The 16,515-nt window shown below is 45.4% G+C and overlaps 1 protein-coding gene across 1 annotated transcript; it reads left to right on the forward strand.

The window, feature by feature from the left end:
* The first annotated feature begins 623 nt into the window (after positions 1-623).
* capn10 (calpain 10) lies at positions 624-13,000 on the forward strand. Its single transcript, XM_063192988.1, has 12 exons — positions 624-1,304; positions 1,712-1,843; positions 3,044-3,240; positions 3,663-3,925; positions 7,378-7,519; positions 7,689-7,855; positions 8,815-9,107; positions 9,494-9,696; positions 10,420-10,672; positions 11,204-11,394; positions 12,387-12,432; positions 12,690-13,000. Exons 1-12 carry the CDS (start codon positions 1,173-1,175, stop codon positions 12,717-12,719), a joined length of 2,049 nt encoding a protein of 682 aa, XP_063049058.1. The 5' UTR covers positions 624-1,172; the 3' UTR covers positions 12,720-13,000.
* Positions 13,001-16,515: the final 3,515 nt, after the last annotated feature.

Raw genomic sequence — 16,515 nt, forward strand, 5'->3', positions numbered from 1 at the left:
AACTGGCAGAGTGTGCATGCGCTCTGCCTAGCAAAAGCATCACGGCTTCATCACGAACGAGTCCATTATCTTTCAAGGTTGCCAGAAAGGCAGAAATCCCCCACTTGTTATTCTCTAATATAAGTATATTGCAGCAACATATTATGGCTTTTATATTATATATAGCATGGAATATATATATATATATATATATATATATATATATATATATATATATATATATATATATATATATATATATATATATATATATATATATATATATATATATACACACTCATACAGTCTTTATTAAAAGCGTTTTTTCCTCAATAAATATGAATAGGGCATCACGGGAAGTAAGTAGCCTGTGGGAGAATAAAAAAGGATTGAACAGTAGCCATAGGCCTATGTGGAACAAGGGCAAGCATAAGCTATCAAGTTGGAAAGATTTTTTGTCTGAAGATATGTGACATGAAAGACGGGGTATTTGGTGTAACAGGCTACTGGTGTGCTCTGACAGGTCCGGTAGTTGTTGTGAACTACATTTGGCAACCTAACACATTTTGAATGACAGCTCCGTTGGTCACTGTGCCTTCTTTCCGGACCGGAAGTTGGGCGGGTGTATCGTCGGATGTGCAGCGTGAGAGGCTTGACAGTTTATTATTATGCCCCTGTTTTTGTCATGCACATATGGGCAATATATAGCAAATTAATGATCTGGTTTCAAATGCGCACTACTCCAGCTATGTTAACATCGTCTTATGACATGGAACAATTCTTTAGATGGGCATCGCGATGGCGTTTAGCAATAGAAACCGTGGGTAACTTCTCTCATATGCCGAGTGGGTGGTAAGGATGCGAATCAATACCTGGCTTATTAAATGGCTTTCTCCGGGAAACGTAACAACTTTCGTATACTTTCATTTCTTTTAATGTAGCACGTGCTCCTGTAATAATTCTGGCGTTGCGTGCGCAACAGCGATGTACACGTAAACGTAAGACTTTGTAATTTTGTCAGTGACAGAGGCTGTCTGAAGATTCTCGTCCATCATCCAGGTTCGTGTTCCTACAACTAAACCTTTTCACCCGTCTGTCTATGAATAGATGGAAAAACTGACAGACAAACACTAGAGACCCCTGTCAACACCAAGCATGGGAGATAGAGGAGAAACAGGGATCTAGGAGTTTACATGGAGCGACGAGCAGAGCATGAATCCTTGTTTGAGGATGCCGACTTCCCTGCCAAAACCTCCTCGCTGGCTTTGTCAGATGTCACCCCCATCTTCAAACTGCAGGGAGTCATCTCCTGGCTCCGCCCTCAGGTAACTTGACAGGTGGTTAGTAGGGGACATATTCTTTTCAACAATGGGTAAAAAAAAATATTGTTTTGTTTTCGTGTTCCCCCTGTTTTACCCCCAAATTTCAATGTTCACTTACAAGTCCTTCCTTTTTTGACACTGATTAATTAGTTAAAAAAAAGGGGTTCACGGGGGGCCACGCGCTTCTGTTTTTACATCTGGTGCATCAACGGGAGGGAGGCAGGTAATCTTGAATGAAGAGAAGACACCGGAGCAACTCAGATGGGATGCTTTTTCTTTTTTAATTCAAGTGCACTGTGCACTTGAATTAAAAAAGAAAAAGCATCCCATCTGAGTTGCTCCGGTGTCTTCTCTTCATTCACTGATTAATTAGTTGTTTGTTATTTCTTTATTTCTTTATTTATTCATAGGAAATCTGTAAGTCTCCTCAGCTCTTTCCCCCGGACCTAACCCAGGCACATGCCAAGCAGGGTGTTCTGGGAGACTGCTGGTTACTATGTGCCTGCACTATGCTGTTGAAGAGCAAGCACTTGATGGACCAGGTGAGCATGAGAAAGTCGGCCAAATACCTTGACAATCCTGCAGTGAGTGTATGTTGTTTGCTCAGCAGAACAAGTAAAATCAAGTGCCGTGTCAAGTCTTTGGCCTACCAGAAGACTGGCAGTGGACAAAAGGCAACAGTGTATAACAACAACAGCAGCAGCAGACACACTAAGAATTGTGACATAAATGTTTGAAACCACACGTCTTATCAGAGGATGACAGCTCATGGGTCCTCTCTGTTGTACTGTTGGCGTCATTTGAGGTGTGTGTTATTTGCCTCACTCACTCATTTCTGTTGTCTTGTTGTTGTGACATCATTTCAGCCCATGCAGTAGTAGGTGGGGTCTGTGACAGCAGTTGGGCGTACCTGTCTGCTGGTGGCCTAGCTCAGTGTTTCTCAACAGGGGTGCCGGGGCACCCTGGGGTGCCGCGGGCTCCCTTCAGGGGTGCCGCGGAAACGTGGATAATAAAGAAAATTATGTAATATAATACATATTTGTCTAAATTGATAAGTTAATGCTAGTCAGTGGAATCTTTCATCTGCCATTAATGCACAATAAAGTAAATATAGGTCGCCCCAGTCAGCTGCAACTTCAAACGTAGGTCGTGTGACGTTTCCAAATGTGTTGCTTTTCAAACCTTGTGTGGTATCGGATGCGATGCCATGTTACGGCTTGTTGGTTTGGGGTGCCTTGAAATTTTTCATGAATTGAAAGGGTGCCTCGCCTTAAAAAAGGTTGAGGAACACTGGCCTAGCTCACCTATATGTATGCGGTGTGTTGTCCCGACCCGTCTGTCTGCCGTGGGTGTTGGAAGTGCAGAGTTGCACTTTGATAAAGGACGGAAAGTCCGAAACATCGTGCCATTAACATGTTGGGAGCACAGATCAATATTTCAAGTCAGTTCTCTCCTGTTTGGTCCAGCACCTGAATTACTGACGTGCGCTCTGCATTTCTCGTACTTATTGTTAATTTGCCCTGTGTGTGTGTGTGTGTGTGCATGTGTGTGTGTGTGTGTGTGTGAGCCTCCCGGTACCTGCCCCAGGTACAAATATTGGCCTCACTCACCTATTTCTGTATAATATGATTAAAAACTGTCTGGTGTGTGTGCGTGTGTGTGCATGTGCATGTGCGTGTGTGTGTGTGTGTGTGTGTGTGTGTGTGTGTGTGTGTGTGTGCGTGCCCTTCTCCCTGCCCCAGGTGCTACCTCAGGGTCAGCCTCAGTGGGGCCAGCAGGGCTATGACGGCAGCTTCCTGCTGCGCTTCTGGCAGAGGGGGGGCTGGGTGGAGGTGCGCGTGGACGACCGCCTGCCCTGCATCGACAACAAGCTGTGCTTCTCCCAGTGCCTCTGCCCCAGTGCCTTCTGGGTCGCGCTGCTGGAGAAGGCCTACGCTAAGTGAGTTAGTAGTACTGCGTTTTTGAAGTTGATCTGAAATTCACGTCAAATTCACATTAAAGAACAGATAATAATAACAGTAATAAAAATATACTGGGTTTTGAAGTTGATCTGAATTCACGTGTGCTGCTCACCTCACCCGTCCCAGACGTCAAAGGAAAAGCTCTCAGTGTTGTCACTAGGATGAGCGGGACCAGGCAACTCAAACATACCAGTAATAGCAGTATACTGAAATGTATTCATGTGGTCATAGCATGAGCTTTGTCATGAGTTAGCACTGTAGTTATGTGTACTTCAACAAAGCCAACCCCGCCTCCTACCCACTCACATCATGTGTCCACACACACAAATTCATTACAATTATTATATTTCATTCATGTATTATATTCCATTAATGTATTGCACATGTTTGTGTCCTGTAGGCTTCATGGCTCCTACGAGGCACTCTGGGCGGGCCAGGTGAGCGAGGCTCTGGTCGACCTAAGCGGAGGAGTGGCGGAACGCTGGAGTCTACCATCCTCAGGCGAAGAGGAGGAGGAGGAGGTGGAGGTGGAGGAGGAGGAGAAGAGAGGAGATGCGCCTCCTGCCAGGAGGAGGAGGAGGAGGGAGCTGAGGCTGTCGGAGGCTGTGAGGGAGGCCTGTGCCGTCAGCTGCTCCTTCCACAGGGGGGCGCCAGGGGAAACTGGTAGGAGACACTAAAATAATTTCTAATATGTAACAAGTTTGTTTATGATTAGTTAGTCTATACGGTAATACTTTCTACTATAGGTTGTTCTTCTCTCTTCACTTTCTTTATTCTTTAGCACATTGAATACAGTTATGTATGACAGTGTGCTATATACATATTGATATTGATGATAATATATGAACATATATCTGTTCACTCTAAGAATTCAAATGACTTTTTGGTAAATCAGATTGCAAGACACTACAGTTCTGTAGGTGTGTCCATAGGTGTGTGCATGCACACGTGAACAGAAAGCTCAAATGATTTTACTGACTTAATTTGACAAGTCTGAGGATCGCTTGATTCAAGCAAAAATATGCAGTACAGTATAGTAAGCTAGATATGTAACACAAGAAATGTTCTGTCCTGTTATTTCTGCCTTTTATCAGACTGTGTGATATTATTACTGGGAGACGTGCTAAGTGTAGTGTATCCACCTTGTGTGACCAGGGCTTTAAATTAACACCAGGGTCATTTCACGTGAAATCAGACGCTTTGGGACCCGACCGATCCGGATTTCAATCATACTTGGTGTGCCTTTTTAGTAGCAAGGTAGCACCCCAGAACTGCATTGGTTTGAATCTGACACTAATATTAAGGGAGACACAGACTAGGAAAGGTTCACATTTTAGGGTAGGGCACTATACATTCAGCCTTGAATATATCAGTCAGTGTTAGTCACAAAAAGATGCCTGTGGTATTGTTTGAAAGCTCTTTTCTGGCTCTACATATTACACAATCATCTTGGAATACAACAACTCTCAGAATATGAATTATGATAAATTGAAAAATTAAAAATTGAATATCTAAAAAAACTATATTTTAAAATGGCCAGTTCCTTGTCCAAACGTAGCCGGCAATGTCATTAGCAACACCTCAAATGCTGGTGTTCGGTTTTTTATTCATTTCAGAGATAATTTGACTCACAAATATGGCATCATACAGACCACTTACTAATATATGGTAATACCATAGTAGCATCACATGACAAAACAAAAACAAAACAAAAATGGTCAGTTTCCATGGTCCCAGGTTTCAGAAACTAAGGCAGATGTCCATTTATACACACCAAATGATGATGATATGTGAATGTTTGAACATTCCTTCTCTGTGTACCTGTGTCATCTTCCCTTTACCGTACTTTAAAGAGATAATCAATGGCTACACTCTCATTTTGTACTCTACCAGTGCATTTGAAGCAGCAGCTGTGTCTTTTGTAGATAATGTGTCCCGTTGCAGTTAGGTTCCACTACCAGAAGCACATCCTGATGATCCATGACAAGTCTATCTGGTCTGAAGGGAAAAGTGAAGGATGGAGATGGTCCATGAGGATGCAGGAAGTTCAGTTTCACCTCTCCAGTGCTCAGCATACATTCCTCAACACATGCTAGCCACCAGTTGCCATCATATACAGCTACAACATACCCTTTAATGCTTGAAAATGTAACACATTCCTTTACTGAGCTCACTCTTTCAACTCCTTCTCTGAATGCGGAAAATGGCCTAATGTCCATTGACAATGGGCAGAAGCTGTGTAGTTTTTGAGTACCTGGAATAGTTCTTGCAGATTCAAACCTCTTCAACAGGTTCTCAGCTTCATGATGGTGCATCTCTCTCAAGAACATCCATTGCCAGTTTGCCACAACAGAGATGTACCATCATGAAGCTGAGAACCTGTTGAAAAGGTTGGAATCTGCAAGAACTATTCCAGGTACTCAAAAACTACACAGCTTCTGCCCATTGTCAATGGACACAGTGGAAGTTAGGCCATTCAGAGAAGGCAGAGTTGAAAGAGTGAGCTCAATAAAGGAATGTGTTACATTTTCAAGCATCAAAGGGTATGTTGTAGCTGTATATGATGGCAACTGGTGGCTAGCATGTGTTGAGGAATGTATGCCGAGCACTGGAGAGGTGAAACTGAACTTCCTGCATCCTCATGGACCATCTCCATCCTTCACTTTTCCCTTCAGACCAGATAGACTTGTCATGGATCATCAGGATGTGCTTCTGGTAGTGGAACCTGTAACTGCAACGGGACGTACTTATACATTATCTACAAAAGACACAGCTGCTGCTTCAAATGCACTGGTAGAGTACAAAATGAGAGTGTAGCCATTGATTATCTCTTTAAAGTACGGTAAAGGGAAGATGACACAGGTACACAGAGAAGGAATGTTCAAACATTCACATATCATTTGGTGTGTATAAATGGACATCTGCCTTAGTTTCTGAAACCTGGGACCATGGAAACTGACCATTTTTGTTTTGTTTTTGTTTTTTCATGTGATGCTACTATGGTATTACCATATTATTAGTAAGTGGTCTGTATGATGCCATATTTGTGAGTCAAATTCTCTCTGAAATGAATAAAGAACCGAACACCAGCATTTGAGGTGTTGCTAATGACATTGCCGGCTACGTTTGGACAAAGAACTGGCCATTTTAAAATATAGTTTTTTTAGATATTCAATTTTTAATTTTTCAATTTATCATAATTCATATTCTGAGAGTTGTTGTATTCCAAGTTGATTGTGTAATATGTAGAGCCAGAAAAGAGCTTTCAAATAACACCACAGGCATCTTTTTGTGACTAACACTGACTGATATATTCAAGGCTGAATGCATAGTGTCCTACCCTCACATGTGAACCTTTCCTAGTCTGTTTCTCCCTTAATATTAGTGTCAGATTCAAGCCAATGCAGTTCTGGGGTGCTACCTTGCTACTAAAAAGGCACACCAAGTATGATTGAAATCCGGGTCGGTCGGGTCCCAAAGTGTCTGATTTCACGTGAAATGACCCACCAGCCAACTGGCCAAATGCTGGTGAACTTTAAATCTGTCTGGAAGAAAAGACCAACTTACTATCCACTTTGACATCTCAGTGAGTGTGTGTTTGGCTAGTGAAATTAGCATCGACTTGTCATTTTGGCCGGTGATGAAAAAAGTTAATTTAGAGCCCTGTGTGACTAATGGCCAAAAGCCAGTTGGCTGATGATCATTCGGCCAGACGGAAGTTTAGATGACACCCCTGTAGGAAGCAGCGAGTCATATCCTGTGTGGAAATTCTTCTGTAGGAAGAGCTTCTGTTTTATGCTGCGTGAAATCTGGAGTATGTCCATGAGCAATGTCCCCTGTTTGTCTTGATGAGGTGATATAAAGCAGTGGTTCTCAACCTTTTTGGAACAAACACCCCCTGCACCTCATCCTAAGCCTGCCAAGCCCCCCCTTACTGCTAAAAAATGTATATGGACTAATGCCCACAATGACAAATAAGCATCACCCCCTTTCAACTGTATCCTTTTCAACGCCCCCTACCTAACGCCCCCTGGGGGGCTGTACCGCCCCCGTTGAGAAATACTAATATAAAGTGTCCCCTGTCCTCCTACATTGTTCACGTTGTTCCTATGCAGGTGTCAGTGAGCAGTGGCAGTACCACGCATTGAGCGTGTTAGAATGGACCGACGTGCAGACTGTTTCTGGGGAAACTGAATGTTTGCTTAGAATCAGGAATCCCTGGGGAAGGCGTTGCTGGAATGGGGCCTGGACAGAGAAGTGAGTGACAGATCCAAAGACAAACATTCACTTTAGTATGACAATGATCAGTCCTGTTTGTCTGTTTCTATGTTTCCTCACTCTAGCAAACATACCAGCATAGTGAACAATAGAGTGCCCATTGCTATGGTTCAGACACGTGAATCACACGTGCGCTGTGTTGTTTCAGTGGTACTGGCTGGAATACCCTTGAACTGGCCGTCTCCAGGCAACTCCTCAGCAGTACGAAGCCTGGAGAATTCTGGGTCAACCAAAAGGAGTTCCAGGAGGAATTTGATGATGTCACGGTCGGCTATCCAATCACCAGCGAAGGGCATCTACAAAGCATTTATACTGGTATATTATGCTGTTTTTTATACCCTAACAATGCTTTAATTCACAGGGATATTCAATGTTTACATCATCATACCTGCAAACTCGTCACCTTTTGGTGACAGTCACCTTTTTCCTGGCCAATTTTTTTGGGGGGGGGGGTTCCTGCCAACCAACCATTACGCCAAAAGCCGAAAGCAGAGTGAGTTTGTTTACGGGTACACATTTCTCTGTTGGCTTCCAACAGTTTCCGGCTGACCTATCAGCGTGTTATGATTTCTAAACAAATAAATATCTTGTATAGGACTTTCCCTTATACTATAGTTGATAGATAATGGTAGTTCAAGTTGCTTTGAAGAGCAAGAGAATCAGGTTAAATAAACTATTTGCCTCATATCTTTTACTTGCGTGGCTCAAGTTACCTCTGAGATGGGCCGGAGGGGGTCCGTTGGAGACTGTCACCTTTTTTTCTTTGACGAGTTTGCAGGTCTGCATCATAGACAACAGAGTTGAACTGTAGCAAATACAGTGATGCAGAGCACTTCCACATCTTAATGGTAGACAAGGGAAAGCTTATTCCTGTGTTCACAGTGCTAGCTAGAGAGTGAATAACATCAAATCTAAGTTTCATAAATCGTCGTAAATTGGGTTTGAAATCCTATTGTCATACGCACATTGTCATTTGAAGTTACTTATTTTGTATCTTCAGTCACTTTTTTTCTCAAGACTTCAATTTAATCCATCAATATTGAAATTGTCAAAATAGAAATAAAAAAATAACAATAATAATAATTAACAAATAAACACAGAACTGAACTACAAACATTCAGACTCAGTATCTCCCCAGCCGTAGGGTATCGTGACCTAACGAGATCCTCTGTACTTCCCGCAGACAAGCATAGAACTGAACTACACACCTTCAGGCTTCCTACCTCCTGCAATAGTGTGATCTAATGTAACGAGATCTTCTCTGCTCCCCGCAGGCGGTGTCCTGTCGCACCTGCAGCAGGTGAGGGGCCGCTGGGTGAGGGGGGAGTCGGCGGGCGGCTGCCGCAACAGCAGCAGCTACGGCTCCAACCCCAAGTTCTGGCTGCGGGTGGCCGAGCCGGCCGAGGTGGTGGCGTGCCTGCTGCAGTACGACCCGGACGAGCGGACGACAGCGGGCCTCAAGGGGTTAATGAAAAGGGACATGGACGCCGTCACCACACAGACGGGAGAGGGTGGCAGAGGACAGGAGCGCAGACACCAGCACGCCATTGGCCTCCACATGTGGAAGGTAGGAAGAGCCAGTGAGGTGTCTGGTATCCCAAAGGTTGCCAGCTCGACTCCTGACCCACCAGGTTGGTGGGGGGAGTAATTAACCAGTGCCCCCCTTACCACAAGGCCGCGGCTGCCCCAAATTCGCCCATATACTTTACTCTAGTACTGTACTGTAAGGGATTGGGAGTATTTTTTTTGTAGTGCCAGAAACTACTGTATGTAAGCAGCCAGTATGGTGTTGTCTGTAAATCTGAAAGCAATATTTAATTTGTTATTACGATATTATATAGAAAGGAAGAGGGATGCATTAGAATACATGTGGCAGAAGTACTATTCTAAATGTGTCTGTGTGTCTGTCTGTGTGTGTGTGTTTGTGTTTGTGTTTGCCTTGTGCTCCCCTAGATCGAGAAGAAGCACTTGAACTTGTCCCGTACGCTAAACAAGCCGCCGTGCGCGTGCACCCACTCCCATGCGTACGAGCGCGAGGTGGTGATGCAGGCTCAGCTGAGCGCCGGCTTCCACCTGCTCATACCCAGCACTTTCCAGCAGGGGGCGCAGGCCGGGTTTCTGCTCAGGGTCTACTGCTCCAGCCCCGCCTCCCTCAGGTCAGTGCATACATGCTATCAACCTTTTTTGGAATAAACGTCCCCTGGACTTCATCATAAGCCTCCTAACGCTCTATTGACCTCATCATAAGTGTGTGCATACGTGCATGTTGTACATATGTGTCTGTCTATCAGTCTGTTTATTCAGATTTGTATATAGTAGAAGTATTAGTACTCTTACAAATATAATTACAACACCAGTAGTATGATACTATATGGGGCACTGCCGTGGCCAACCGGTAGGGCACTCGCCTGCCATGGCCGGCCCGATTCCCGGCCCAGGTCCTTTGCCAACCCCTACCCGTCTCTCTCCCAATTCGCTTCCTTTCCACATCTCACACTGTCCTATCAAATTAAGACGAAAAAGAAATCCAAAAAAAAAAAAAAAAGAAGTATGATATTACTACATGGTTTCAACTTTTTGTTATAATTACATCTGTAAGAGTATTTGTGTATTTTACAACTTTATCCAACTCTGCTATTAATGTCCTCACACATGTCTTCTGCTGCTGTACCAGAGAGAGTAGAGAGAGAGGTTCCATTGGCCCATTGTTTCCGGGTTCTATTATTGCCCACCTTAGGCAGACCTAAGGACTGTTCTATTCATTGTAGGAGCATTATGACATGCCCCTTTAGGCAGACCGGAACCTGGTCATGTTAGGTGCCCATAGACACCCATTATGTTGGCATATCTCTATATACTTAAAGAATCTCTGACTGCAGTGCTGTGAGGACTCGTGAGGCTGCCCAGCCGTGTGGCTCAGAGGGGGAGGGGGAGTGGGAGAGCAGCAGCTTCCACGGCTCCTGGACGCCCGGCGTGTCCGCGGGGGGCAGCCGGAACTTTCCGTCCCACCGGCAGAACCCCCACTTCCTGCTCACTGTGACCTATGACCCCGGCGCCACCAACGTCAGGGTCACGCTGCGCCAGAACTGCCCCGAGTCGAAATGTCAGGCCATCGGCTTCCATATTTATAAGGTGAGGTTTAATAATGAGCGTAATAGTAATAATAATAACTTTATTATTATCATTATTGTTGTTATTATTTATTTAGTATAATAATAACTTTGATAGTAACAATAATAAGGATTTTATGTTGCTGAATCCTATTTTCAATTGTGTCCATTTATTTTTAATTGTTTTTATTATGTTTTGAGATCTGTGGTGGGCTGGGTGGGGGTCGCCATTCATTGGGGTGGGGTGGGGAAGAAGTGTGCGTGTGCGTGTGTGTGTGTGTGTGTGTGTGTGTGTGTGTGTGTGTGTGTGTGTGTGTGTGTGTGTGTGTGTGTGTGTGTGTGTGTGTGTGTGTGTGTGTGTGTGTGTGTGTGCGCGCGCGTGCGTGTGTGTGTGTGCGTTAATTGGTTTCTCTGTCTTTATTATTCTTATAATTGTTTGGTGTTCTGGGGTTGATAAAGCATTTCTTTATAAAGGCAGGTGCTCACCCCCACTAAACACTATATACACGTCTGAATACAATATACGCGTCAGCTTATCCCCTGCTGTCCTCAGGTACTTGATGATGAGGATGGCGGCGGGCCGCTGGAGGGGGAGCCGGTGGAGAGCTGCGTGCCTCACTGCTACGCACAGGAAGTCAGCCTGGTCTGCAGCCTGAGGGGCGGGGACTACTCCATCGTACCCTCCACCTACCAACCCGACCTCACAGGTCACTTTACCCTCACTGTGGCCCGCAGAATACACAGGTGGGTTACCTGAGATGGTGCACTGTAGAATAGAATACACAGGTGGGTTACCTGAGATGGTGCACTGTAGAATATAATACACAGGTGGGTTACCTGAGATGGTGCACTGTAAAATATAATACACAGGTGGGTTACCTGAGATGGTGCACTGTAGAATATAATACACAGGTGGGTTACCTGTAGTGGTGCACTGTAGAATACAGAATATAATACACAGGTGGGTTACCTGAGATGGTGCACTGTAGAATAGAATACACAGGTGGGTTACCTGAGATGGTGCACTGTAGTATATAATACACAGGTGGGTTACCTGTAGTGGTGCACTGTAGAAAACAGAATATAATACACAGGTGGGTTACCTGAGATGGTGCACTGTAGAAAACAGAATATAATACACAGGTGGGTTACCTGAGATGGTGCACTGTAGTATATAATACACAGGTGGGTTACCTGTAGTGGTGCACTGTAGAAAACAGAATATAATACACAGGTGGGTTACCTGTAGTGGTGCATTGTAGAATACAAGACACAGGTGGGTTACCTGTAGTGGTGCACTGTAGAATACAGAATATAATACACAGGTGGGTTACCTGAGATGGTGCACTGTAGAATAGAATACACAGGTGGGTTACCTGAGATGGTGCACTGTAGAATATAATACACAGGTGGGTTACCTGAGATGGTGCACTGTAGAATACAGAATATAATACACAGGTGGGTTACCTGAGATGGTGCACTGTAGAATATAATACACAGGTGGGTTACCTGAGATGGTGCACTGTAGAATATAATACACAGGTGGGTTACCTGAGATGGTGCACTGTAGAATATAATACACAGGTGGGTTACCTGAGATGGTGCACTGTAGAATATAATACACAGGTCGGTTACATGTGATGGTGCACTCCAGAATAGAAGACTTGGGTGGGTTATATGTGGCCAACACTGTCAGTCAGTGTCTGATGGTGCTTGTGTATGTGTGTCCTATCCAGGAAAGTGGTACAGAGCCAGGAGAACCTGGGGAGAGCCATAAAGGAGGTGAGTGATCAAGTTGTCATCATGGGCAGATTGGGCACCCAAGGAAATGTCATTATTTCATTTCAGAATAGGACACTAATGGTCAGAGGGGGGATTATAGCGCCAATGCTCTTTTTGCATTCTGATCATGATGTCTTCCTTCTCTCTCTCGCTCTGTCTCTCTCTCTCTTTCTGTATTTCTCTCTCTTTCTGTCTTTTTTCCCTCTCTTTTTGTCTTTCTAACTCTCTATCTTTCTCTCTCTCTGTCTCTATGTCAGGTTTCTCACATATCAGTGATGCGCTGCTAGCTGCAGGTCCTTGTCGGTGCAACATACCTACCTGCCTACAGTAGGTTCTGATGTGCATCCACCATGCCTCTCTAGTCTGGACACAGATGAAAGCTGCTCCCATACCCCGGCCCCAAACTCCAACCTACCTTTTCCTTTCCTCCACCAGACACAATAGGGCAGTCATGGGTGAGCGGTTAGGGCGTCAGACTTCCATCCCAGAGGTTGCCGGTTCGACTCCCGACCCGCCAGGTTGGTGGGGGGATTAATCAACCAGTGCTCTCCCCCATCCTCCTCCATGACTGAGGTACCCTGAGCATGGTACCGTCCCACCGCACTGCTCCCCATGGGGCACCACTGAGGGCTGCCCCCTTGCACGGGTGAGGCATGAATGCAATTTCGTGCGTGCAGTGTGCAGTGTTCACTTGTGTGCTGTGGAGTGCTGTGTCACAATGACAATGGGAGTTGGAGTTTCCCAATGGGCTTTCACTTTCACTTCTTTCACAACCACACCCCCCTTTCCAACCTTTCCACCCCCCACCAATGCCACATCTCCCAACTCCCTCTTCCCCACTGGACTGGCACAACACCCCCCCCCCCCCCCCCCCCTCCGCTTCCACCACCACCACCCCAGACCCCCCCGAACCCCCGTGGCCCCCTACGGTCCAGAAGGCCCTCCAGCGGCCGATCAGGACATCACAGCGCGTCCGCAGCCGATCAGGACATCACAGCGCGTCAGCAGCCGATCAGGACATCACAGCGCGTCCGCAGCCAATCAGGACATCACAGCGCGTCCGCAGCCCGCTCGCTAATGGGAGACGACACCACTACGCAGCACACACAAACAGCCAGCCGCCCGACCGCCTCTCAGGAACAAAGACGCCTCTCATGGAGGGGGGTGGGGGATTGGGGGGCCAGCGGGGAGCAGAGGAAGAGAAGAAGAGGAGGAGGGATGGGTGGTTGATGAGAAGAGGTGAGGAGAGGAGAGGAGAGGAAGGGGGACGCAGAGCTAAGAGGAGAGGAGAGGAGAGGGGTGGAGGAGAGTGGACAGGAGAGGAGAGGAGAGGAGAGGGGTGGAGAAGAGTGGACAGGAGAGGAGAGGAGAGGGGTGGAGAAGAGTGGACAGGAGAGGAGAGGAGAGGGGTGGAGGAGAGTGGACAGGAGAGGAGAGGAGCGGACAAGAGGGGAGTGGAGGTTGCAGTGGGGTGCGGTAGGGCGGTTTGATTTGTCGGCTGGTGAGGGGAGAGAGGGTAGGATAAAGGCGACCATCATCAGCTGAGTATACGCCCTCTTGCGACAGCCAGACACCAGACTAGAGTATAAGCCAGAGTTGTATAAAGCAGAAGTAGAATTACTCATACAAATGTAATTACAACACTATTAGCAGAGAGAGTAGAGAGAGAGAGGTTTCATTGGCCCATTATTTCCTGGTTCTATTATGGCCCCCCTTAGGCAGACCTAGGCAGACCTAAGGACTGTTCTATTCATTGTAGGAGCGTTATGACACGCCCCTTTAGGCAGACCGGAACCTGGTCGCGTTAGGTGCCCATAGAAACCTATTATGTTGGCATATCTCTATACTTAAAGAATCTCTGCTATTAGTATGGCATCCCACTGCTGCACCTATGTAATATTGTGCCAGTTGTGTTGTAATTACATTCGTACTTCTAATTTATACAACTCTGGGGTGCATTTCTTGAAGGCATAGTGGCTAACTATGTGAGCTACTTAGTTGTTTGCAATGCAATTTCCCATTGGCCATTACCCAAGTTGCTAACTGGCTAACAAGTACACTTTCGAGAAATGCACCCCTGGTATCGGTACACTATATCCATAAGGCTTCAGGTGCCAAATGCATACTGTTGGCAGATATTTGACCAGGCGACAAGGCAAAATGCTACTACTGTAATGCTACTACTACCACTGTAATTCAGCAAACTAAGACCCAGTGAGAGGGCCCAGTGTGTATAAATCTACAAGTGCTATACATCTATCTTTGGGTTGGCGGCTTAATGACGAGGGGTAGTGTGGCAGGCTGTGGCGTCACGTGTCACAGATATGAACACTAGGATGCTGCGTTGACCACTCCTTCGTTTTGGATTGAATAGTTTGAGTCGTATCATTCACCTCCATGTTTATCCGGTATAATGCTGGCTGTCATCGATTGGTGACAAGGTGATGCGCATATTATCCTTAAGGTGGCAGTACTACAACTAGATGTATGAAAAACACAGGATACCGTCCCAAGACGGTCACCATTTCCCAATGTCAAGTGTTCTAGCCTTGGTAGTATGTGAAACACCCAGCGTTTGGATACTCTTTGGTGAACTCCGCGGAGTATCCAATCACTAGGCTTTTCACGCACTACCAAGGCTAGAACACTTGCCATTGGGAAATGGTGACAGGCTCCCACAGGCCTATACTACAAAGCTGGTTCAGGAGTAAACCGGGTTAGGAGGTAAAGAGGTTTAGAAGTAAATTAAGAGGTAAATCATCTAATAGAGGAGCCTGGAGCAAGAAAATGAGAACCCCAGGTTCTCCTATTAGATGATTTACCTCTTAACTTGACCTGGTTTACTCCTGAACCAGCTTTGTAGTATAGGCCCCAGAGATGGGCCATGTCTAAAGGCTCCACACGGCGTCTAGTGTTCATATGCATCTATGGTGGTGTGTGCTACCCTTCAGGAGTAGCTGCCCAGGGGTACGTTTCTCGAAGCCATAGTTGCTAACTACATTAACTACTTAGTTTTTTTGAATGCAATTTCCCATTGACAACAATTATACTTTGGAGAAACGCACCCCTGCTCTTTGACTCTGCATGGCAGGCAGCAGCAGCAGCAGCAGCAGATGCATGGCTACCTCATGCCCAGGGAGTGACGAATTGACAAATGCATGGTAGCCTGACCAGCATGATGTGTGTGTGTGTGTGTGTGTGTGTGTGTGTGTGTGTGTGTGTGTGTGTGTGTGTGTGTGTGTGTGTGTGTGTGTGTGTGTGTGTGTGTGTGTGTGTTTTACAAAGTGTTAAAAGCTCATTATGATGCTTATCAGTAAAATATAATTTAAAGATTTGTGTGTGTGTGTATATTATTATTGTTGTTATTATTATTATTATTATTATTATTATCATCAGACTTGTGGGGTGAAAAAAAGCATGTTTTATACATTCAAGATACTAATGATACTAATTGCAATTAAGCAAAAACATAAAACTCATTGTTCCAGGTAGGCCTACAATGTATGATTCATATTGTTTTATACATTCTATATTATAGTTATGAAATCATATAATTATCTTGTATTAAAATATATTTATTTTATTATTTTATTCATACCCTTGCACCCATGTGTCCTATTCGACTGAAGCAGTATGTGCACAATATGGGTAATATGAAGCAAAAATAAATGAATAAATGCTAAAGTAGTAAACCATGTACAGTAGTGTGCACTACTTGGGGAATCCAATCACATAGCTGCTGCTCCTGCGGAAAGGTAGCCTGAGTATCATCCTCCGTAGTGACCGCGCTGGCTCAATACTTTCGCTTGCTGACCACGGAGGCTGCTGAAAGTATTGAGCCAGCGCGGTCACTACGGAGGATGATACTCAGGCTAGTATTGGGCATCCCCCGTGAAACTATCTGGAATTCCTTCGGTACTCATATTAGAGAGAATACGGTGTCCATCGACTACTGCGTTCAAGTAGCCTAGCGAGCTAAACCCATACAGCTGAAAGCCCCCGGGAGCACATTCAATTTGCGGCCTCTAGGGGGCGTCTAGATTTCTAGGCTAGCGTTCAAGCAAAGGAGGCCTACCTCAAGTC

The sequence above is a fragment of the Engraulis encrasicolus genome, unplaced genomic scaffold, assembly GCF_034702125.1.
Source record: "Engraulis encrasicolus isolate BLACKSEA-1 unplaced genomic scaffold, IST_EnEncr_1.0 scaffold_27_np1212, whole genome shotgun sequence".
NCBI lineage: Eukaryota > Metazoa > Chordata > Actinopteri > Clupeiformes > Engraulidae > Engraulis > Engraulis encrasicolus.